We start from the raw sequence: 25,229 nt of genomic DNA on the forward strand, positions 1-25,229 counted from the left end.
TGTTAGCTCCAGCTCCTGCCAACCTAGCAGTTCGAAAACATGCAAATGTGAGTAGATCAATAGGTACCGCTCCAGCGGGAAGGTAACACCGCTCCAGGCAGTCATGACCTTGGAGGTGTCTATAGACAACGGCGGCTCTTCGGCTTAGAAATGGAGATGAGCACCAACCCCCAGAGTCAGACATGACTGGACTTAAAGTCAGGGGAAACCTTTACCTTTACCTAAACTTTTTTGGTACTGTTCCATTATCCAGGTGGAAGCCACAAGGGGGTGCTAGAGAGAGAAGGACAATCCATTTTATGGTGGTGGAGGGTGTGGTTGAAGGAGTTAAAAATCCCCCCCCCCCTGTTTTCCTATTATTCCCCCCACCCATGTTGCCGTGGAAGCAACCGTTGTTCATGACAAGGGAAGGGGGTAGGGGTGGGGGAATTTATTTTCTTCCTTCAACTCCCTCCCCTGCATAAAATGAACTTTCTCTGTCTTGGTCCCCTTTGGAGTCGGCCCAGAAAATGGAACAGTATCATTTTTTCATGTTTTAATGATAGAAGCAAACAAAATGACATTTTTAACCCAGGAAAAAAATTGTGTTACACAGTGTTATTGCAATTATGTTTTAGGTAAAGATAAAAGTTTTCCCCTGACATTAAGTCTAGCCGTGTCCGACTCTGGGGGTTGATGCTCATCTCCAACCCTCACCCGAAGAGCCGGCGTTGTCTGTAGACACCTCCAAGGTCATGTGGCCAACATGACTGCATGGAGCGCCGTTACCTTCCCGCCGGAGCGGTACCTATTAATCTACTCACATTTGCATGTTTTCGAACTGCTAGGTTGGCAGAAGCTGAGGCTAACAGCAGGCGCTCAATCTGCTCCCTGGATTCGAACCGCCAACCTTTCGGTCAGCAAGTTCAGCAGCTCAGCGATTTCATCCGCTGCGTCACTGAGGGCCTTATGTCTTAGGAGAGTTCAAAAGATGGGGATCACATGCTCTCAAGGAGTCATTCAGCCAAAATGCTAATCCGGTGAGGGTGGTACCTTTGGCCCTTTCCACCTTCCATGGATCTTATGCTCACATAAATGTGTATAGGGTAACAGTGTTATTTTATATTACATTTTCCCTCTGGAACCAAACACCCTGTTGATGGAGGTGTACATCTAACCGGTTATAAGGCAACACAGCAAAGTAGAGGATCCACCATTCTTCTTATAAAACAAATCAAAAGAGGTGTCTGTCTTATTTTCATAACAATTAGCATTACCTCCTGAAAGTACAACTGGCTTATAAAATAAGAAACACACTCCATATCTGTTTGTTAAAAAGACAACACCACTGCACTACTGAAACTTGACAATACAGTAGAATCTCACTTATCCAACATAAACGGGCCAGCAGAACCTTCGATAAGCGAATATCTTGGATAATAAGGAGGGATTAAGGAAAAGCCTATTAAACATTAAATTAGGTTATGATTTTGCAAATTAAGCACCAAAACATCATGCTATACAACTAATTTGGTTAAAAAAGTAGTTCAATAGGCAGTAATGCTACGTAGTAATTACTGTATTTGCGAATTTAGCAACAAAATATCATGATGTATTGAAAACATTGACTACAAAAATACATTGGATAATCCAGAATGTTGGATAAGCGAATGTTGGATAAGTGAGACTCTACTGTATATCGTTTGCCTCACCTCCCATTTTTCCTTGAAAACCAACCACACTAGATGGAAATGTGCACTTTATTTCCAAGAGTATTATCTTTCTGAGGATGATACAAGGGCTAGTTCACTTCAAACAGTGTTTGTACTTCCTTATGACTTGTTTGACTAGGAGCCCCGGTGGTGAAGTGCATTAAAGCACTGAGCTGGAGACCGAAAGGTCCCAGGTTCAAACCCCAGGAGCGGCGTGAGCGGCCGCTGTAAGCTCCAGCTCCTGCCAACCTAGCAGTTCGAAAACATGCCAATGTGAGTAGATCAATAGGTACCGTTCCGGCGGGAAGGTAACGGCGTTCCATGCAGTCATGCCGGCCACATGACCTTGGAGGTGTCTACGGACAACGCCAGCTCTTTGGCTCAGAAATGGAGATGAGCACCAACCCCCAGAGTCAGACATGACTGGACTTAACGTCAGGGGAAACCTTTACCTTTTACTATGACTTGTTTACAGCAAAAATGTGTATTCCCCCTCATTAACACGCTACAAAATTCAGCAGCCATAAAACCGGCAGGAACAGCCCACATGGGTGCTGAGTGATTGGATTTGTTTGATGTCCCGTCCGGAGTTTCAGTCACCTTAGACTGAATCTATTTTTCTCTTTTGAATAATACGCAGACATGAAGCAAATGCTGAGCAAGGCATGCCCATCTGTTCTCTTCAATCTGAGCGTCCTAGCTGTGGGTGAGCAATGTCTTGCCTCATGGCTTATTTTCATAGGCAGCATCAGTACAATGAGAGGGGCCTCGTAAAAGCCACATTTTGAGCATAGAGACTAATGCTACAGGGTGATCCATACAGCAGGAGCAAATACAGCATGTTACATTTTTGTATAAGTGTTAATTTTTTATGCATAGAAAATTTCAGTGCAGAATCAAGCATTTGAAATTGATTAAATAAATACAAACTTTGCAAGGGAAGCACTGACAACCCTTTCACCAACTATCTTTTCCATGTTTGACACAAAAATAAGTGCTTCTCTATCCCTTTCCCTCTCCTTCTTCCTGATCAGGTAGATGCGCCATTCTAACAGGTAGACTTTACTTACTTAGGCGATCCCTCGTAGTTCGAGGATGATGGTCCTCCATTTCTTGGAAGACGCCTGTGAGTGATGTTTTTTAATGTGTGGAGGTCGGTGCATGGCCAGTCAACACGCAGTCTTCACAGATTGAGGTCCCAGCAGTGGTGTGATTAACACAACAAGAATGACTTCTCAGTCTGTTGCAGCCTTCTTCTGCCTTCACAGCCGTTGTAACATGTACCATGTTATCCTCCGCCTGCTCCGCCGTTGAGGTCTTTGGGTCTTCGGATTGTTCTTGGTCTGGATCCTCCCCTGTGGCCACTCCTGGGAGTGTGTGACTCCCATGGTTGTGCCCTCAGGTTCATTGGAACATGCAAGCCCCCGCACCATGTCAAGGTGACAATCCATCGAGGAGGTAACAGGTAGAAGCACTCACACAATTAGCTGATTTCCTCCTATTCTTCATGGTTGCATGGCTACCTCTTCATTATCAGAATGGGGCGCTGGTGTTATCAGGAAGAAGGAGGGTGGGGTTGAACTCTTCTAAGTTGTACTGGTGGCCCTTCTGATGTCACCAAAGACATCAATGATGGCCAGAGCGCTCATGGAGTTCCATGGCCAGTTAGAAGCATTAGTAACATGGAAGTAAGATGCAGCTATGCTACCTAGCCAAGTAAACAACAGCCCTAGATTTGGCACAAATGTGCTGTACCTGGTCTGTTCCAGAACATCTTTACACTGGGATGAATTGCCCAGTGAAGATGATCCCTTAACTGCTTGTGAAGCTTGATGAGAGCTACATGGGGACAGAAATGGTGTCTAGATGTTTGAAGGAGCCTCTGGTGGCCTAGGGGATAAAAGCCTCGTGACTTGAAGGTTGGGTTGCTGACCTGAAGGCTGCCAGGTTCGAATCCCACCCGGGGAGAGTGCGGATGAGCTCCCTCTATCAGCTCCAGCTCCATGCGGGGACATGAGAGAAGCCTCCCACAAGGATGGTCAAAACATCAAAACATCCGGGCGTCCCCTGGGCAACGTCCTTGCAGACGGCCAATTCTCTCACTCCAGAAGCAACTCCGTGGTTGTTCCTAACACGAAAAAAAAGATGTTTGAAAATGTGCACCCCAGTGGTTACTTCTAGGACTGATGAGATAATCTGCTGGAGCCAATATCCTAATTTTGAAATACAAAATTCAGTTGTTACCCTGGATTTGTCATATATTTTTCCACATCAACTTTTGACATCTTGACCACGCTCTCATGTTGTTTGGCCTCTTATGTCTTGCTTTTATCTGTGAAATGTTGGAGAGTGTGCCATGACTCTCAACATGTTTCCAGAACATAGGAGGCTTGCCAGGAATTGCTGCTGCTCAATCACATAGTCGTTTCCAACTCTTCATGACCTCATGGACCAGTCCACGCCAGAACTCCCTGTCGGCCGTTGCCACCCCCAGTTCCTTCAAGGTCAAGCCAGTCACTTCAAGGATACCGTCCATCCATCTTGCCCTTGGTCGGTCTCTCTTCCTTTTTCCTTCCATTTTCCGCAGCATCGTTATCTTTTCCAAGCTTTCCTGTCTTCTCATGATGTGGCCAGGAATTACAATGACACATTTACTCTTTTGATTGAAGCCACCTCAGAAAATGTGGCATTTGGGAGACTCTTCTACGCAAGCTTCTCAAAACAGAAAAAGGAGAGAGAGGAGGATGCCGTGAGAATGAGCAGAGGACTTTCAGTGTTATTACAGAAAATACCTGAGCTTTGGTCACCCGAGAGCGAAATGTGCTAGATGTTTTCAAACAAAATGCTTGTTGCTGAGGGGCCTTCCACACTGATGCCTTTCACAATGTAGCTAAGGCCTTTATTCCCCACAATTGGGTCTTTCGGTCTTTTCCATGGGTAAAGAGACCACATCTACCACCCTAAGAAGATAGCATAAGAATGAATTGGAGTGGCATTGTTAGTGTTACCTCAAAACAAGTGACATCAGAATGAGAAATCGCTTATTACTCTTTAGCTGCTTGAGGGATCTAGGATGGCAAAGATTCAACTTTTGTCAAATGTGCAGTTTTAATTCTGGTTGACAAAGCTGGAGCAATCAGCATGGAAGCATGTTTCTTTTAGGTGTTTCCACTTGAGGTTTTTCTCTTACCCACAAATGTATTATCTAACAGTGCCACTCATAGTGATGGCCCCGAGATCAATACTGCCCTGAAGTCATTGTTCACAGAGTTTCCAGGAAAGAAAGAAACAATTGCAGGCAACAGGCATGAATGTGATCTCTTGCGCATTAGGAGGGGAAATCTTTCCCAGTCTCCTACATTTTATGGCTTAAGAAGTATTGTTCCATATGTATGCGCCAAAAAATCCTCTGGAGTCCAAAAGATTCTTTTAACTTATTTAAAACAGAGCAACACCTCCCATGTATGACTGGCAGCTGCTCTAAACCTAACATCTTAGTCTTGACTGCCTATTCACTGTGACATCAGTCATGGAAAAATTGCTTTGCCTGCCAATGTGCACTCAACTTTGGCTATATTCAGTATATATTCTTGCCATAGTGTGTCAGTTTCTCTTTACAGATAATATGTCTGGATCTGACTGGGACAAAACTAATAAGACATGATCTAGTGCACATCAAGTGTACAGGCTGTCCCCAAGTTATGAACAAGATAGGTTTGGTAGTTGGAATAGGTACATTTTAAAGTGTTATTCCATAGATAGATACGTAGATAGACAGAAACACACACACACACACGCACACATATATACATATACATATATAGGTTTTGTATGGCATTGGGAAGGGTTAACCCCATGCTGTTTGTTTTAATGTCTGTGCCCCTGTTCAGACGATTTCATCTCACTTTCTATCCCTGCAATAAATGAACTTTGAAAAATTTGACTTGTTGTGGAAAAAAGATTGGTTATAAAGGTTCAATGAAGACACCTTTTCCCCATGATAATAACTCTTCCTGGAATGAATTTCCCTCCCAAGGGTAGATTTCTCTCACTTCCTGTTGTTTCACCCCTGTTCCTAATAATAAGTAGTTTATAAGTCAGATATTTCTAACTCAGGGACTGCCCGTATTTACATTTCTATATTGTTGTTCTTAATATGCAATCACATGCTTACCTATCAGGTTAAAATGGGCAACCTATCCAAGTTTTCAACTTCGCTATTTCTTGGTTGTACAGTTTATAGGCTTGGAGCCCCGGTGGCGAGGTGTGTTAAAGCACTGAGCTGATGAATTTGCAGACTCCCGGGAGCAGAGTGAGCACCCGCTGTTAGCTCCAGCTTCTGCCAACCTAGCAGTTCGAAAACATGCCAATGTGAGTAGATCAATAGGTACCGCTCTGGCAGGAAGGTAACGGCGCTCCATGCAGTTATGCCAGCCACATGACCTTGGAGGTGTCTACAGACAACGCTGGCTCTTCGGCTTAGAAATGGAGATGAGCACCAACCCCCAGAGTCAGACATGACTGGACTTAACGTCAGGGAAAACCTTTACCTACCTACAGTTTATAGGACTGAAAGAGTGTTTTTCCAAAACAGTCATAGAGCCAAACATAACACTTAACATTTCTCCCCTAAATGTGACTCCTTTGGTGACAGTTAACAGTTCCCATTTCAATGTGTTGGTGAATCTGTTCCAGTTTTTACTCTGAACTTTAAAGGAGCTATCCATGGTTCTGAAACTATTTTAGACAGTCCCTTGACTCGTCACTATTAAACAACTACCGGCCCATTTCTAACCTCCCTTTCTTGGGCAAGGTTTAGAGCAAGTGGTGGCTTCTCAGCTCCAGGGTTTCTTGGATGAAGTCAATGATCTTGATCCTTCACAGTCTGGTTTTAGGCCTGGTCACGGAATGGAGACAGTTTTGGTTTCCTTGGTGGATAACCTCTGCAGAGAACTAGACATGGGGAGTGTGTTCCTGCTGGTTCTCTTGGATCTTTCCATGACTTTTGATACCATTGACCATGGTATCCTTCTGGGTCGGCTCTCCGGAATGGGTCTTGGGGGCACTGTTTTGCAATGCCTCTGCTTCTTCCTAAACGATCATACCCAGATAGTGATGCTGGGGGACACCTGCTTGGACCCCTGGTCAATGACCTGTGGGGTTCTGCAAGGTTCTATTCTTTCCCCATGCTTTTCAATATCTACATGAAACCACTGGGTGAGGTCATCCAGAGTTTTGGATTTGGGTGTTATTTCTATGCAGATGACACATAACTTTACTACTCTTTTCCACCACAATCCAAGGAAGCTCCCTGGATCCTGGGCTGGTGCCTGGCAAACTGTGATGGACTGGATGAGGGCTAACAAACTGAGGCTTAATCCAGAAAAGTAGGAGGTTCTTCTGGTCAGTCGCAAGATCGATCGGGGTATAGGGTGACAACCTATGGGAGATGGTGGTGGGGTATAAATAAAGTTGGTGGTATTATTATTATTATTATTATTATTATTATTATTATTATTATTATTATTATTATTATTATTTTATGACACAGCAAAACAAGATAGACATGCTGGATTTCGTATCACAAAATCACAAGTCGAACACTTCCCAAGTGTCTAGGACTGTGTGATGTATTTTTGGATGATGCGCGCAGATCCCAGTAGGGTGGCCTTTTGCAGTTGGCAGATCGTAATTTTGTCAATGCCTATTGTTTCCAAATGCCGGCTGAGATCTTTTGGCATGGCACCCAATGTGCCCATCACCACTGGGACCACCTGCACTGGTTTCTGCCAGATTCTTTGAAGTTCAATCTTGAGGTACTGATAGCAGCTGAGTTTTTCCTGTTGTTTTTCGTCAATGCGACTGTCACCTGGGATGGCGACATCAATGATCCAAACCTTTTTCTTTTCCACAACTGTGATGTCTGGTGTGTTGTGTTCCAGAACTTTGTCAGTCTGGATTCGGAAGTCCCACAGTATCTTTGTGTGCTCATTTTCCAGTACTTTTGGAGGTTTGTGATCCCGCCAGTTCTTTACTGCTTGGAGGTGGTACTTGAGGCATAAGTTCCAATGAATCATTTGGGCCACATAGTTGTGCCTCTGTTTGTAGTCTGTCTGTGTGATTTTCTTACAGCAGCTGAGAATATGATCAATGGTTTCGTCGGTTTCCTTGCACAGTCTGCATTTTGGGTCATCAGCTGATTTTTCGATCTTGGCCTTAATTGCATTTGTTCAGATGGCTTGCTCCTGGGCAGCAAGGATCAGGCCTTCTGTCTCCTTCTTCAGTGTCCCATTCGTGAGCCATAGCCAGGTCTTCTTCTTCTTCTTCTTCTTCTTCTTATTATTATTATTATTATTATTATTATTAATGTTAAACTAAAGCACATGGCCCCAGACATACAACCTACCAGTTGTCTCTGCATTCCTTAATATAAAGTTGAAGTATTAATCAAACCTATCAATATCATTTTCAAATCTAGGCATATCATATCAATAAATATCTATTGGCACTATTCACATTGAAAAAGATTAGAATCCCTGACTTTTGTTTCTACAAAACTCAGGACAGAAAGAAGGTGGCCCAATCTCCTTTAGCTTTCATTAGAGAGCCTTTGCTTAAGTAAGAAGACCTGTTAATTTGTCATCTATTGCAGTGAATTTCCATTGGCTTGGCCAGACCTCCCCTATTCACCTTTTCCTATAAATAGCCTAGCTTTAGGGATTGTTTTCATGATTCCTCTGCTAAATCTTTGGCTGATGTAAAAGGTGGCTCATAGAAATATGTGATTTTATAAAAGTTATTTGTTGTGTGTATATATATTTATTAAACAAGATCTTTTTATAACATAAAACTAAGTATCAGGAGAAAAATACAGAAACAAATTTTATAACAAACTACAATTATACAGAAAAATAACCTAAAGTACACAATAAAACAAAAAATGGAGCGAAAGGGTAAGGCTTCCGACTACTGCAGTTTATGATAATAAATGACCCCTTATTCTTATCAAATTAACTCAAATTTCTTATATGCTATAACATAACTTCTATTTTTCTACATAACATAAACCTATTTCTACTCATATGTAACATTTATTATTCTTCACCCCCAAAAACTGTTGACTTTTTCCAGGCTTTCTTAAATATACAGTTAACAATTGCCAGTCCTGCTTAAACTTAATGTTTTTTCTTTAACCAGAATCATCAATTTTTCAATTTCAGACAGGATACATTTTCTACAGTCAATTACCCCTTTATGGAATGGCTTTTACTTCCCACTTCTATGCATAAAGTATTAACCATGTAGCCATGTACTGCAACATCTTTTCATAATTTTTATAATACTAATAACCTAACAGTCCCAATAAAATAGTTCTGGTTTCAACTGAATTTTGAATCTCAAACCTCTATCCAAAGATGTTTTGCTTTATCATACATCCACCACTTTTTGTGATTACCCTTCCACTAAAAGTTAGAAGAACCTTTATACGTTTTGAACATTTTTTCTGGACGAAAATAATATCCAAATATCATCTTATAATTTTTCCATTGTTCCATTTGAATGTCATATCCAATATTCTGTACTCACTTAACCACACAATCCTTTGCTTTTTCATTCTCCATTTCCATGTTCAACCGCAGGGTGTTCGTCTTTGAAATTAAATGTTCCTCATCTGGACATAATTGGGTTTCAAATTACGATTTAATCTATTCAAAGCCATACAAGTTCTTATCCATCTTAAACCTCTCAGTATTTCCTATATGAGCAGCGATATACATTATAGCCTCCCCTATTATTTGTTTTCATTCTATATTGCGCACCTCCCACCCCCAAAATGTGATAATATGCATGGGCAATTTAGGATAACATTTCATTTTGTACTGATTCCATATCCTTAAAACTGGGCATCTAATAATATGATTATTAAAATCATCATTTGCTTTGACCTTATCATACCATAAAAACCACTGTCATCTAAACTTCTAATCGAAACACTCCAATTGTAATAGTCTCTTTTTCTCTCTCATCCAGTTTTTAATCCAAATCAAATAGCAGGCTGCAAAGTTCGGATTTGAATGTCCCAATCTCACATCTTCTTGTATTGTAAATCTAACTGTAGGGACCTCAGTTCAAAGACTCTGGCAGAGTTGTGGGAAAAGGGGCAAATTGGCTGAAATCATAGCATACCACCCCAAAACGGATCATTACATTTCAAGGCTTTCTATCACACTGACATGTTCCCAGGCCTTTCTCCCATTATGCTCTGTGTTTGAACCCATCACACGGGCAAGTTCTGCCCCTGCCCACTCTATCTTTCTTTTTTAAAAAACAGGGAAATCTTCAAAATCCTCAAACTCCAAAACTTCATGGTACTTCAAAGGAGGAATTTCTGATCTTTATAGTCACCAGTTTACTGCAAGTCTGCAAGTCTTTCATATCACAGTAGTGATATCTTTCCATTGCACCATTTCTGTCAATGGCATTAAGATAATAATAATAATAATAATAATAATAATAATAATAATAATAATAATAATAATAGAAGATCAGGGGGCAGAGGACTCTTACAAGTAAAACAAGCAGTCAAAGAAGAAGAACATGCCCTGGCAGAATATGTAAAGCAAAGTGAAGAACCTGCTTTGATTGAAGTCAAAAATCAGAAACTCCTCAAAGCACAGCAGACAAAAAAAACCAGTACAAGAAAACCGCACTACAAACTAGAGCTGACTTCTGGCACAACAAAACATTGCATGGAAAGTTCCTTGACAAAATTGAAGGAAAAGCTGATAAGGAGAAGACCTGGCTATGGCTCACGAATGGGACCCTGAAGAAGGAGACAGATGGCCTGATCCTTGCAGCCCAGGAGCAAGCCATCAGAACAAATGCAATTAAGGCCAAGATCGAAAAATCATCTGATGACCCAAAATGCAGACTGTGCAAGGAAACCGACAAAACCATTGATCATATCCTCAGCTGCTGTAAGAAAATCGCACAGACAGACTACAAACAGAGGCACAACTATGTGGCCCAAGTGATTCATTGGAACTTATGCCTCAAGTACCACCTCCCAGCAGTAAAGAACTGGTGGAATCACAAACCTGCAAAAGTATTGGAAAATGAGCACACAAAGATACTATGGGTCTTCTGAATCCAGACTGACAAAGTTCTGGAACACAACACACCAGACATCACAGTTGTGGAAATGAAAAAGGTTTGGATCATTGATGTTGCCATCCCAGGTGACAGTCGTATTGACGAAAAACAACAGGAAACACTCAGCCTCTATCAGGACCTCAAGATTGAACTTCAAAGACTCTGGCAGAAACTAGTGCAGGTGGTCCCGGTGGTGATGGGCACACTGGGTGCTGTGCCAAAAGATCTCAGCCGGCATTTGGAAACAATAGACATTGATAAAATTATGATCTGCCAACTGCAAAAGGCCACCATACTGGGATCTGCGTGCATCATTCGAAAATACATCACACAGTCCTAGACACTTGGGAAGTGTTCGACTTGTGATTTTGTGAAACGAAATCCAGCATATCTATCTTGTTTGCTGTGTCATACTTTTATAATAATTATAATAATAATACAGTAGAGTCTCACTTATCCAACATAAACGGGCCGGCAGAATGTTGGATAAGCGAATATGTTGGATAATAAGGAGACATTAAGGAAAAGCCTGTTAAACATCAAATTAGGTTATGATTTTACAAATTAAGCACCAAAACATCATGTTAGACAACAAAATTGGCAGAAAAAGTAGTTCAATACGCAGTAATGCTATGTAGTAATTACTGTATTTATTAATTTAGCACCAAAATATCATGATATATTGGAAACATTTACTACAAAAATGTGTTGGATAATCCAGAATGTTGGATAAGTGAGATTCTACTGTAATAATAATAATAATAATAATAATAATAATAATAATAATAATAATAATAATAATAAAGAACTAGGCTCAAACAGTAGGACATGGGACAAGAATCGGAGCATTCATGCCCTCCAAAGGAGCGCCTATAGGAATGGCTATTGCTCCAAGTCAATGAAACAAAATGATGCTGGCGAATCTGACAGATCCCATCCCATGTGTTTTTGAGCACTTTCTACCATTTTCAAGTGCTTCAGGAGCTCAGAAGATGATTTCTCCCCATCACCTCTTCTCCCCCGTTTCTACAGACCTCAACCTCATTTTGAGGACAAAATGTTATGGATGATATGTAGAAGTCAAGAAACGTCATGTCATATCATGGAAGTCAAGAAACATCATTTGTGGCACCTCATCCTCAAAGTGGATTAGAAGTGTGTAGCAACAGGGAGAAGCCTGTGTCTGATGAAGTCCTAGGCCTCTTCCCTTGCCCAACAAAATTATGAGATGTCCTTTTGCTCGTGTTTAGATGGTATTTCATTAGTCAAAACTGGTAACATCTGGGACAAATGTAACATTTGAGGCTAAACATTAATTTTATAACAATTCTAGCATGCAATAATAAGGAACAACTGAGTCTCTCTATTGCTTAGCTCAGTGTGGTCCAACCTGCGTCTCACGGGCCACATGCGGACCACCAATTCATTTTTGTTGGCCCTTGCCCTTATTACTGGAAAAATATTTTAATTGAATATTTGGAAAAAGTAGTTTACCCTTCTTACTGCTTTAAGTTTTTAAGAAACCTTTTCTTTCTGGAATGTCTCTGGCCCTCACATTCCTATACTAAAGTTTGATTAGCCCTCGGGTAACTAAAGGTTGGAACACACTGGCTTAGCTGGTAAATGTCCTTCTGATCATGTTTCTTTCTTGATGGTTTCATGTGATAGGGCCAATGCCAATTCATATTTATCCCACAAGACAAATCCTTTTTGTTTGACTATAGCTGCTGGGGGAATGAACCAGAAATCATGAAAAACAATAATTTTCTTTGCACTCTAGTAATAGCCAAATATCTGATATTTTCTTATGCTCTCCTGATGTTTCAGAACAAAAAATGTAGGCCCCAAATGGAAAATAAATCATTTCTTTATTTCAATAGGACAATTACTGATGGATTTTCTAGATATGATATGGCAGTACAGTAGAGTTGCACTTATCCAACATAAACGGGCCGGCAGAACGTTGGATAAGCGAATATGTTGGATAATAAAGAGAGATTAAGGAGAAGCCTATTAAACATCAAATTAGGTTATGATTTACAAATTAAGCACCAAAACATCATGTTATACAACAAATTTGACAGAAAAAGTAGTTCAATACGCAGTAATGTTATGTTGTAATTACTGTATTTACGACTTTAGCACCAAAATATCATGATATATTGAAAACATTGACTACAAAAACGGTTTGGATTATCCAGAGGCTTGGATAAGCGAGGCTTGGATAAATGAGACTCTACTGTAATATTCTTTGCACTCTAGTAATTGCCAAATATCTGATATTTTATTATGCTTTCCTGGTGTTTTAGAACAAAAAATGTAATAATAAATAATAAAATTTTATTTATACCCCGCCACCATCTCCCCACGGGGACTTGGGGCGGCCCCAAATGGAAAATAAACCACTTCTTTATTTCAATAGGACAATTACTGATGTGATATGGCAGTATATGTATTCATTCACTATTACTAAAGCAACGTATGCTTGATTTTAATATCAACTATATTAAGGTGAGAGGAGAGTATTAATTCCAATCTGCATCATCCTCACTTCACTCAGGGAAGTGAAGCAGGTTTGAGATTTGGATCTATGCTGTGAAATAATGATTTGCACCCATAAAGCATGGAGACATACGGCCGGAAAGAGAATGCACACATTTTCATGTTAAAATTAGATCCTTAATCCTCTTCTCCATTTAGGTTTAATGGCAGACATGTGAAAGACATATGCTTGAGTGCAGAAAAAATATGTATACCATGTATATGTATATCATGCTTTGTAAACGTAGCAGCTGGGATGGAGGCTGGTGAGTGATCTACATCGTTTTGGGAAAATGACACTGACGTTACACTTTATAAATGACTGTGTCAGAAAAGTGTGATGTGTGAAACATTCCTCGGGGTTAGAAAAGAGCACCATGTGTTGTCTATCATGCATTCATCCTCAATGGCTCGGAGAGTCACCCCTTCTGTTCACAAGCATGGAAACATTTGTGGTGTGGGACATGTCTTATTTTAAACTCAGCTATGAGAGGAGGATTGAGAGTGGAACAAGTGTTTGACAGTTGACAATGTCCATCACACACTTTAGTGATGATGGAGGGGTTAAAAATAGAGAGTGTTACCTCATGGCTCCCAGCAGCAATGTCCTGCCAGTGGAGACAAAAGAGACACTTTAAAAGACCAGTGGAGTTGCAACCAAAGGGCCTGGCTGGTTTAAGCTTTTGGTTCTGCTCCAGAAGGGAGCTGCTCTATTCCCCTTCTCTGCCTCTTTATGGATAGCTGTGAGTTAAAAGGGATACGCAGCATGCCCTTCTCTCCTGGACTGGATGGTGCTTTCAAGAGCATGGACCAACCATATGCAGGTACCATTTTCCTTTTGAACACCAAACTTTAGCAAAGCTCTTCATAGTGACAATCCTTTCTTTGTGCAAGCTTTGCGTTATTTTCAGATGGCTTCTATAATAAGGCGGGAAGCAGATTTTATTTTTTGAGAGAAAAACTGATTTTAGATTTTGGACGGTAGGAAGTTGGACAAGGGGAATAAGTATGAAAAATCCGAAGGTGCGTTAAACCTTCTCCATGTTGACATGACTTTACAGTTTTAGGTGGGGAGGTTTTGGACAGATAAGAGGAAGTACATTTTCCAAAATTGAGTAATCAATTGAAGGAAAGTACTGTCACAAATTTATGTGGCTGTAAAAATAAAGAGAAGCTTCATGTTGAAAAAGTGCTAGTAAACCTCTGAATGTCCATTACTGGTATCTTCACTATCTTGACACTTGCAGCAGCCCCTCAGGTGTTTCCATGAAGCTGATCCAAGTAAAATAGAGTCTCACTTATCCAACATAAATGGGCCGGCGGAACGTTGGATAAGCGAATATGTTGGATAACAAGGAGAGATTAAGGAGAAGCCTATTAAACATCAAATTAGGTTATGATTGTACAAATTAAGTACCAAAACATCATGTTATACAACAAATTTGACAGAAAAAGTAGTTCAATATGCAGTAATGCTACGTAATTACTATATTTACAAATTTAGCACCAAAATATCACGACGTATTGAAAACATTGACTACAAAAATGCATTGGATAATCCAGAATGTTGGATAAGCGAGCGTTGGATAAGTGAGACTCTACTGTACTGTAAAGGCATGAAGCTGTCATCCCTTCCTCAAAGCGACAGATGGAATTACAGCCAGAAACTTTAAGTTCTCTAATTCATTTCTTTGAAGTTTTGTTTTTTTCTTTTGTTTCATTGGTTGACATTTTTACCATATTCTAAGCTAACAAAGGCTGTGGGCAGAGGTAGATGAATAGTATAAATAGTCAACAGGAAATCCCTACTTGCCTGGAGATTATGCAGTACTGCCTGGTTCATAGATGGCAATAAGCTTTGATTCAACACTTTCTGGATAGATGTACAGTAGAGTCCCACTTATTCAAGCTAAACAGGCCAGCAGAAGCTTGGATAAGCGAATATCTTGGATAATAAGGAGGGATTAAGGAAAAGCCTATTAAACATCAAATTAGGTTATGATTGTACAAATTAAGCACCAAAACATCATGTTATACAACAAATTTGACAGAAAAAGTAGTTCAATACGCAGTAATGTTATGTTGTACTTACTGTATTTACGAATTTAGCACCAAAATATCATGATATATTGAAAACATTGACTACAAAAATGCATTGGATAATCCAGAACCTTGGATATGTGAGTCTCGGATTAGTGAGACTCTACTGTATTTTAAGAAGATATGCAGAGGCCTGTTTGTACCTCCATTTGTTTCTCCTTCCTGAGAATTTGTATGTATCTTACTTGGCCTTCATTGTGCTTCAGGGTAGGAATGATGATGTTTTGAGTCAAAATATATTTCAATGCTTGCGCCTCTGGAGTGGATGGAACAACAAAAGGAAGGAGAATCCTTCTGTGGAACTATAAGTAGACTTGTAAAATGGACTGAATCTTAAGAAATACTCAGAAGATCTTTGGGATTTGGGCCTGTGATTGTCTCTAAGAAGACATTTAAATCAAATACAGTTTGGGTGAAAAGTATTTCATTGTTGTTAACTTTGATGACTCAACTGAAACTTATTGGATGTATTCTCTTCTTGCATTTGTTAAGTTTGCTATTCCCAGGGAAGTTCTTCAGATTGTTGAGGCTGTTCTTTGCCAGCAGACAAATGGAAATGGGCATTAATACAGAAGGAAATAGACAGGGAATAGTTCTGAGGTTTGAGGAATCATGTGATTCCCAGTGGCTTCCATAGCCTTCATCTTCCCAGTGTGTCTTGGGTTGCTGTGTACTCCTGACCCCTTCCTCCATTTTCATTCCCTCCTTCTGCATACTGAGATAGAGGACACAAAAAAAATGAGGTAGGAATGAGGTGGTGTAGATCTGAGGAAAACTGGACATGACTAGCATTTCAGACGAGTGATCGATCACAACTACTTATGCTTCTTAACATTGAATAAATGAATAAACACAACATAACTACAAGCATAGAACAACAGAATGGCTGAGCTGGATTTTTTGTCTGACAAACTGTGGTTTTATTCCGCCTGCAAAGAGCATTTCCCTCCTCCAAATGATGAGGAGCATCCTGAATACCATTCCACCATCTGGAGTTATATTCATATTTGTTTTTCTAGGCCAGGCCTGTAAATCACATGTAATTGTTTTGGGACTACCATAGGCAAAGTGGAATTTTTTACTTCAATGTTTGTAAAGTCCTGCCCATATCGAGAAAGGCTATGAGGAGCTTATGACAAAATATTTGTTCTTAATCAGTTTAGTCCAAAGTGTCTTGTTTTCCCTCACTGGCAGAATGCATGATACAACCCCAGGGATGACTAACAGGAAGGTGAAGAGCCCCAGTAAGAGGCTCCTCTACCATATGTATACTCAAAAATGACAATGAAAATATACACTATGCTTTCCAACTACACTTCCAGTTGCAGAGTACTGACTGTGTTTCTTTCTTGTTCTTTGCAGAGCTTCATCGCAGTGAGAGCATGCAAGAAAAAAACATGAAAGAAGCCAAAACCAAATGCCGAACCATTGCATCACTGTTGACAGATGCACCCAACCCGCATTCCAAGGGTGTCCTGATGTTCAAAAAGCGCAGGCAGAGGGCTAAGAAGTACACCCTTGTCAGTTTTGGAAGTGTTGATGAAGACCGTTGCTATGATGAAGAGGATGGTGTCTTTCCAACCAGTGAGTCTGAATTTGATGAGGAAGGCTTCTCTGATGCCAGGAGCTTAACAAACCATTCAGACTGGGACACGTCTTACCTTGATATTGAGAAGCCGAAAGGGGATCCTGCACATGAGCAGGCCCAACCTCAACAGGTCCTCAGTGAAGCCTCAGGCAGGGGAGCCCAGTTGTTTGAGCAGCAGAGGCAGAAAGCTGGCAAACATACATTGGAAAAAGTCACCATCCAGAAGTCGGAGGAACAACCCCCAGCCTCAGTTATTCTGCCAACTCATAGATTGGGGGGTGAGGAAGCCCCTATACCACAGAGGGCAGAAAAGGCCCCACTGAGTGTCCATTTAGAATCTGTGCAAGTCTCCAGCCAGCTGCCATCCCCTAGCCCTGCTCAACTCCAGTCTCCCTCTGGCATCTTTGGAGGAAGTGCCCACATTTCTTCTGGTACCCCAAGTATCTTCAACCGATCTGCCCGACCTTTCACACCTGGGGTCATTGGACAGCGACCTGTAACATCTTCAGTTGTGTTTAGACCATCAGTGCCAAAGAAAAGCAGTGAGAGTTTGAGTGAACAGAGAACATCGGCGTCTCCTTTCTTTCCTGGGACCACAGTGTTTCCTCCCACACCATCGCCAATGCAGCCTAATGGGCCAGCAAGCACATCCGTCTCTCTATTTATCCCAACGACCCCCTCACCAATGCAGCCAACAGGGGTTGGGAATACAGCAGAAGCTAAACCACTTTCCAACACAGCCAGAACCTCCACAGCTTCCATTTACCTTTCAGCTCCCTCTAAGCCAGCTCCAGGTGTGGTTGCTGCTACATCCCCACCATCCTTGCCTTCACAAACCCAGGAGACAACTGCTTCCACGTTGTATCTTAGCCCCACCACACAGCCTTTCCCTGCCATTGCACCAGCTATTTCACGGCCTGCCTCTGAGCCCTTTGCCTCCAGAGAGCAGAGGGTCTCATTTCCAGCTCCCAGAACTGGAATCTTGCAGGAGGCCCGTCGACGGAGCAGCAAGAAGCCCATGTTCAAGTCTGTGGAAGAAAAGAAAAAGAATTCTCCTAACCCAGAGTTATTGTCCCTTGTGCAGAACCTGGATGAAAAGCCCAAGGGAGACCATCATGGGGCAGGATTTGAGTCTGGGCCTGAGGAAGACGTCCTCAGTCTGGGAGCGGAAGCCTGCAACTTCATGCAGGCTTCAGGCCGGAGGTTCAAGACCCCACCTCCAGTAGCACCTAAACCTCAGCCATCACAGGCTGCAGGAGGATTGGTGAATGGCATGTCCCCTTTGAAGGGGAAAGGGGCAGAGCTTTTTGCAAAGCGACAGAGCCGCATGGACAAATTTGTAGTGGAGGCAGCACCATCCTCAGTCTCAAAGCCCAGAACCCCATCCCCAGCTCCTTCCCTGCCTTCCTCTTGGAAGTACTCCTCAAATATCCGTGCTCCGCCCCCCATAGCTTACAACCCACTGCATTCCCCATTTTACCCCTTGGCAGCCAGCAAATCTCAAGGAATCAAAGCAGAGAGCAAAGTGAAAAAGCCACCTAGTCAGAAGTCAGGAATCAAGGCCATTGACTTCATGAGACATCAGCCATACCAGCTAAATTCTGCCATGTTTTGTTTTGGGGAGACGCCAAGCTCTGGTGGTGGTGCTCAGTCCGGCACAGCCCAGAGAGGCCAGCAGTCCAGCTTATCATTCACCCCAGCCAAGCAAGCACCCGTGAAAACTGCGAGGACCTATGAGATCCGTCGCTTCTCCACCCCTGCCCCTATGCCAGTTTCGAGTAACTTGGCCCCTACCGTTCTGGCTCCCCGTTCTGCCACCACATTGGACGAACCGGTGTGGAGGACAGAAATGACCTCCACTTCTGCCCCTGGCTCCCCTGGGCCCTTTCAAGCGGCTCCCCCCCATTACCAAAGCTCTCCCGAACTCAGTGAGGCATACAGAGTGGCCTCCCCCAGCCGTCCCACCTCATCCTCCAGTTTCCAGGTAGCCAGGCCTAGATTCTCAGCGGCCCAAACTGGGATGCAAGCGCATGTGTGGAGACCAGGCTCTAGTCAGCATTGAAAAAAAGAGTTGATTTTCCTGTCTCCACCACAGGACACTCTTTGGGTGTATGCATAAGATTCTCAACCCCCCAGATAACATCTAAAAAGTGTAAGTGCAGCAATCAGTTTAAAAAAAACCCCTTGTGTCTTACAAGTATACTCACCAGAATGCTAGGATTGGCTGTAGTTTTATTGCTGAGTGTCTGTTTGATGGCAATCCCAACTTCACTTCTCAGAATGTGAGAAATCACCCACAGGCACAAGGCACATATTTGAAAAAAGTGGTGACTTTTGAGTCTCTATCCCCTTTTAAAAATTGATTTCTAGAAATCGGGACAGTGAAATCAACAGGTATCAAAGCTGGGAACAAAGAGCCTTTTTTCATGAATCCCTCTTGCTCCCCACCTCTCCACCCTTTGGACATGCATCATTTCCAAGGGATTCAACAGTTTGTAAGTAGAGGGAGGGGAGGGCAGTGATATACAAGATCTTCTTATTCACATAGAGGGATAAATCCAATGATAAGGCCATAAGCATCCTAATGAACAGCACTATGATGTAGCATATGCAAGTGCCTTTCATCTCTGAAGTACTTTAGAAACAGCACCTTCCTCAGATCCTCAGCTCCCCTCCTTAAAGCCTAAGTGCCTTGGGAGTAGTGGTAAGAAACGGGCAAGCCAGTGAAAGAAAAACAACAAAACAGCGTAGCCCAAATCCTTTGATTATCCTCAACATTTGTTTGCGGTAACCTGTAGATTCATGGATTCCACCAGTGGCTTTGAAACAGTGGTGGGTTTTTGGAAATTTGTTGTGCCAAGAGGTGATCAGTAATGGAAGGCAAGTTGGCCCCCTGCAGCACTGCATCCTAAGGTGACCTTTCATATCATGCTGAATATTGGCGTGGTACAACAGACTTAGCCTTTGCCTTATCTTAATCAAAGGCAGAGCTTCAGTGTGTATCCCAAAGTCCATTTTTGCCAAAACAAAATAGTGAATGCCATAGGTCAGTGTGTGGACAAGCAGATACAAGAGATGTTTTGCATTTGCTGGGAAGAATGAACCAATTTTCCACTGATTTCCTTGGATTGGATTATCATCTACACCTTTGCATTTTGAGGCAAATATGAATGTGACTAATGCAGCTTTCCTGAAGAATTCTTTGTAAAACATAGTGATCCCAATAAGTTTGATAGAAAGTGTGAAAGCCACTGAACCATTGAAGAGAACACATGATTTCATAGTTAATTAAATAGGACAGGAGGTCCAAATTCCTCTTCTGAAAAGAAACATTACCTGGTTATTCCCCCTCCTAATCCACTTTGAGCAGCTGGACCAGGGACTATTTTATTACTAAGGCCAAAAATTAGTTTGAGGTAACAAGGAGAAATTAAAGGCGCACAGATTTGACAAGTAGCTCAAGCTCTTGACCTTCAATTGTAGTCAGGAGAGACTTAGCCCCTATCTCTTAATGTAGGAAGAAAATTGACTTTTGCCTAAAACAAGGACTGAATGGCCCATTGGTGAATGTATCAGAGGAAATACTACATGTTTAGATAGCCTTCATATGAAAGGGAGACCTAAGTATGGACCATTGAATTTTAGAATGGAACCGGTGTGATTGATCTCTTCATAGAATCGGAAAGTTAAGTGGGAGGGATATGTGAGCAAGTGCATAAGGACTTTGAAACCAAAGGGAAATGATTTGTATGCATGCTTCAACTATTTGATTCAATCTGTGATAAGTCATGTTGCTATTAGCAAGTGAAAGGGGAAGTGGCAATATAGGCCCATCTTTTGCAGACTCTCCTAATTCAATAGAAAATAGTAGGGAAGGAGAAAAATGAAGAGATGTTTTATATTCATGCAAAGTGTTTGTGGCATTGGGTTGAAGACATACATGAATTGAAGGACGAAGGCCTACCCCGGTTGTGTTTGGAGATTCCTCAGAGCCATACATCCCCACCACACACCCCAAATCTGTAATCCCTGTGATACCTTTTCTCTCCAGATAACTTGATGCGCCTCAGTGTGGCTTCTTTATTACAAGCTCATTTGCATGGGGGGAGGGAAGTCTAGAGATGATATGTATCTGTCCCCTTTCGAAAACATATTAATTAATTGATCAATCAATATAAAATGGCAGGGTAAATAAATAGTTTAGCATATGAGGTCGCTGTAAGTCAATAAGTGACTTGAAGGCACACACAGAGCATATAGGTTAAAAAGGTAAAGGTTTCAAGTCCAGTCATGTCTGACTCTGGGGTGTGGTGCTCATTTCCATTTCTAAGCTGAAGAGCCGGCATTGTCCGTAGACACCTCCAAGGTCATGTGGCCGGCATGACTGCATGGAGCGCCGTTACCTTCCCGCCAGAGCGGTACCTATTGATCTACTCGCATTGGCATGTTTTCTAACTGCTAGGTTGGCAGGAGCTGGAGCTAACAACGGCTGCTCCCGCTGCTCCCGGGGCTTGAACCTTGGACCTTTCGGTCTGCAGCTCAGTGCTTTAACGCACTTTGCCACTGGGGCTCCTGTGCATATAGGTTACCCCCACCTAAATTGGACATTGCCTAGCTTATCATGGTTATTGGTCTGGGAAAATTCATGCTTTGTTATTTATATAGATAAAAAAATTGCTACTGTTCACTCTGTGCCCATGGAAGCCAAGGAATATATGGTAATCCTTTCATGGTCTTTAGACAAAAGCATTTGTGCCATTTCATCTCCATGTATCATATTTCTGTTTCTATCGGCAATAGAGTGCTCACATTCTCAAACTCCATGCTAGTTATAAAAGAAAATTGCAAGCCTGCCAATGCAAGATTTAACACACAAACACATATATGTACACCAGATGCCCAGAAGCCAATCACTGCTTGTTATCAAAATTCCAGTGTCTGCCACATATCTTCAAAGGCATAGTGCTATATGAAAAATATTTTAAATTCTAGCATGCATAATTTATCAGACCTGCAGCTTTTCCAAGAATTATGACACACTGTCCCAGAAATCACAATTAACGAAACACCTAGGCTTCAGTTGAACAGTTGGAATGTGAATTGGCCTAGTTTCAGAAACTTGGTATGTGTTAAAATCAAAAGATTTGGGAGATACCTCTGTGTGTATCTTTGGACCATTCTTCATATTATAGTTCAAGTGTAGATTGAAAGACTGTCGGGATGGGTAGAGGGAATAGTTTGATTGTCTCGGGGGGGGGGGGGGGGGAACCCTGGCAGTGGCTTATTATCTGTGACATTGTGACCCTTTGTAATGACTGCGGGTGCATCTACACCACCATATAATCCAGTTTCTGAATCCAGATTATCTGCTTTGAATTGGATTATATGAGTCTATATTGCCATGGATTATATTGCACTGTAGATGGGGCCAGAGATAAAATAGTAGAAAAGACTTGTATGAAAAAAAAACATTGTTGGATATCAGCAGAAATTGTGCCAACGTGAAAATATTAGAGTTACTGCACAATGTCTAAGGAAGTCTTTGGAATAAGGATTTTAGAAGAAGAGACTTTAAAAAGGCCTTATTCTCCTCCTCCCATTCTTGACTCACTTGTCTGTATAGAAAGTCAATTAAGCAGATGATGAAGTTGGGGCTCAAAATGAAGAAAGCAGAGGAATGGGTGCAGAAAGAAAACAGGTAACAATCTGAGGGGTAAAAGAAAAGCCATTCTTGTTCAAGAATGAGACCGAAGTATCATGTCCTTTTTCACATCCAGATTTTATACTTAGGGAGAAGAAGCACAATTAGATTATTCAGCACTTGGTCTCCTACTGTCCTGATGATCTCACATAGACATATATTGCTATTTAGATAAACAAAGTCATCATACTGGCAGCTGGAATCACCACACATCATGGTAAATCTGGATGTACAGTAGAGTCTCACTTATCCAACATAAACGGGCCGGCAGAATGTTGGATAACCGAATATGCTGGATAATAAGGAGAGATTAAGAAGAAGCCTATTAAACATCAAAATAGGTTATGATTTTACAAATTAAGAACCAAAACATCGTGTTATACAACAAATTTGACAGAAAAAATAGTTCATTACACATTAATGCTATGTAGTAATTACTGTATTTACAAATTTAGCACCAAAATATCACAATGCATTGTAAACATTGACAACAAAAATGCGTTGGATAATCCAGAATGTTGGATAAGTGAGTGTTGGATAAGTGAGACTGTACTGTACTTGCATTGCCCGGCTTTCCCGCACCTCATATTACGAAGGAAGCATCCACTACCCGGCTTATCCCCATTGATTTCTATGTAACATGGGAAGCATACACCAGTTCACCTTCCCTTTTGCAATGGAGCCCAACCGGAAGCAGATCTACGTCGTGGGTTGGGAGCCAACCAGCTCCGTCTCAAAAGGGAAAGTGAAGCAGCATATGCTGCCGAAAAGTATCCCTTCTGATGAGGTCGCTAGAAGGAATATTGGTCACTGGGACTTACTTCCCAGGACTGCTGTGCTGTGGAATGGAAACTCCTAACTACTGACTGCAAAGAGCCTCTGTGTGTTTAATAATAATAATAATAATAATAATAATAATAATAATAATAATAATAATAATACACTTTATTTATATTCTGCTTTATCTCCCCAGAGGGACTCAGAGCGGACTACAGTACACATATAAGGCAAACATTCAATGCCTTTTACACAATGACATATAAAACACAGACAAGGTAAAGGCCTTCCCATTTTCATCTCCGGCGTCTGGAGGCAGTCTTCAACTCCAGCCATGGGCAGGTGCTCTTGTTCCATTTTTCCATGCCAAGGAGTATATTGTCCATAGACATGTCTGTGTTTTGCCTTCATGTCTGCATGGGACGTCCTTTTAACTTTCCGCCGAGGTGGTTCCTATTGATCATCCGTGTGTCTTTCTGCAAGACGTTCCGTGCCATATCACAGTGACACAGGAACACCATGTAGCACTTGAAGGCAAAAGCCCCTTATACTGGAAAAGCTTGTTTCAGACATCAAATGTGTGGGGCCAACTCTGACAATATGGTATTCGGAACCATTACAATGTAAATGCTTTGTTTTACATTTATCTGTAGTAAGAACAGATATGAAATTGTGATGTGGGATGGTCACCATGGAAGAAGGATGGGCCCAAAATCAGGCTACAGACTAGAGGAAAGGATCCGGTGAATCTTGCTGGGAAGTGTTCAAAGTGACCATAACTAAGGCCGTCTATGATATGTCCAGAGTCTAGTCTAATGGCTCAAGAAGCAATACCAGGAACTCAAATACAGAATAAAGTTGAATGGCTTAGGAGAAGCTTTTGGAAGTTTCCCATCATTCTCGAAGTGACATGTGACTCTGCTGGAAACCGCATCAGAGAAACCTTCACTGTGTCATTCTTTCTCAAATCTGTCATCATTTATAGTTGCGACTGGTACCTCTCCTGCTTCTGTTATTAGTATTTTACACACAGAATTAGCCAACAAGAAGATTCTTTCACATGAAGGGCTGTACTTCTGGAAAAATTATAGACTTGTTTTGTTCTTTTCATCATATTCTTGTTTTACTTTGGAGTTAAAAGGTCACTTTCCAACTGCTTGTGCTAAGGAATAAATTTCTGATATGCACTTTAAGTGTTGCCTTCAGCGCTTCATCATTTTTCATTCCCAGGTTCTTGTCCTGGGTGATTCCAAACATTTTTGTGCTTGACCAGTGCCATTATATTCAGATGAAATGAGTCTTGCATTGCAGAATTTTTTAAAAATATGCATGGCTAGATGCATGCTAATTATTCGGAGAAGATGCTGTTTAGTTATCACACATATCGTCTATTTGACATGCTACTACATGACCTCCTACTTAAAGGAGCATAAGGTAAAGGTAAAGGCTTCCCCTGACGTTAAGTCCAGTCATGTCTGACTCTGGGGGTTGGTGCTCATCTCCATTTCTAAGCTGAAGAGCCGGCGTTGTCCGTAGACACCTCCAAGGTCATGTGGCCGGCATGACTGCATGGAGCGCCGTTACCTTCCCGCCGGAGCGGTACCTATTGATCTACTCACATTGGCATGTTTTCGAACTGCTAGGTTGGCAGGAGCTGGAACTAACAGCGTCCGCTCAA

General features: G+C 41.7%; 1 protein-coding gene across 1 annotated transcript in view; it reads left to right on the forward strand.

Moving 5' to 3' along the window:
• synpo2l (synaptopodin 2 like) overlaps positions 1 to 24,744 on the forward strand; it is a 59,030-nt gene extending 34,286 nt beyond the window's left edge. Inside the window, exon 4 of the mRNA XM_008114249.3 lies at positions 16,848 to 24,744. Within this exon, the coding sequence (XP_008112456.2) occupies positions 16,848 to 19,135 (2,288 nt within the window). The 3' untranslated portion in view covers positions 19,136 to 24,744. The remainder of the gene's footprint in view (positions 1 to 16,847) is intronic.
• The last annotated feature ends 485 nt before the right edge of the window (positions 24,745 to 25,229 follow it).

The sequence above is a fragment of the Anolis carolinensis genome, chromosome 3, assembly GCF_035594765.1.
Source record: "Anolis carolinensis isolate JA03-04 chromosome 3, rAnoCar3.1.pri, whole genome shotgun sequence".
NCBI lineage: Eukaryota > Metazoa > Chordata > Lepidosauria > Squamata > Dactyloidae > Anolis > Anolis carolinensis.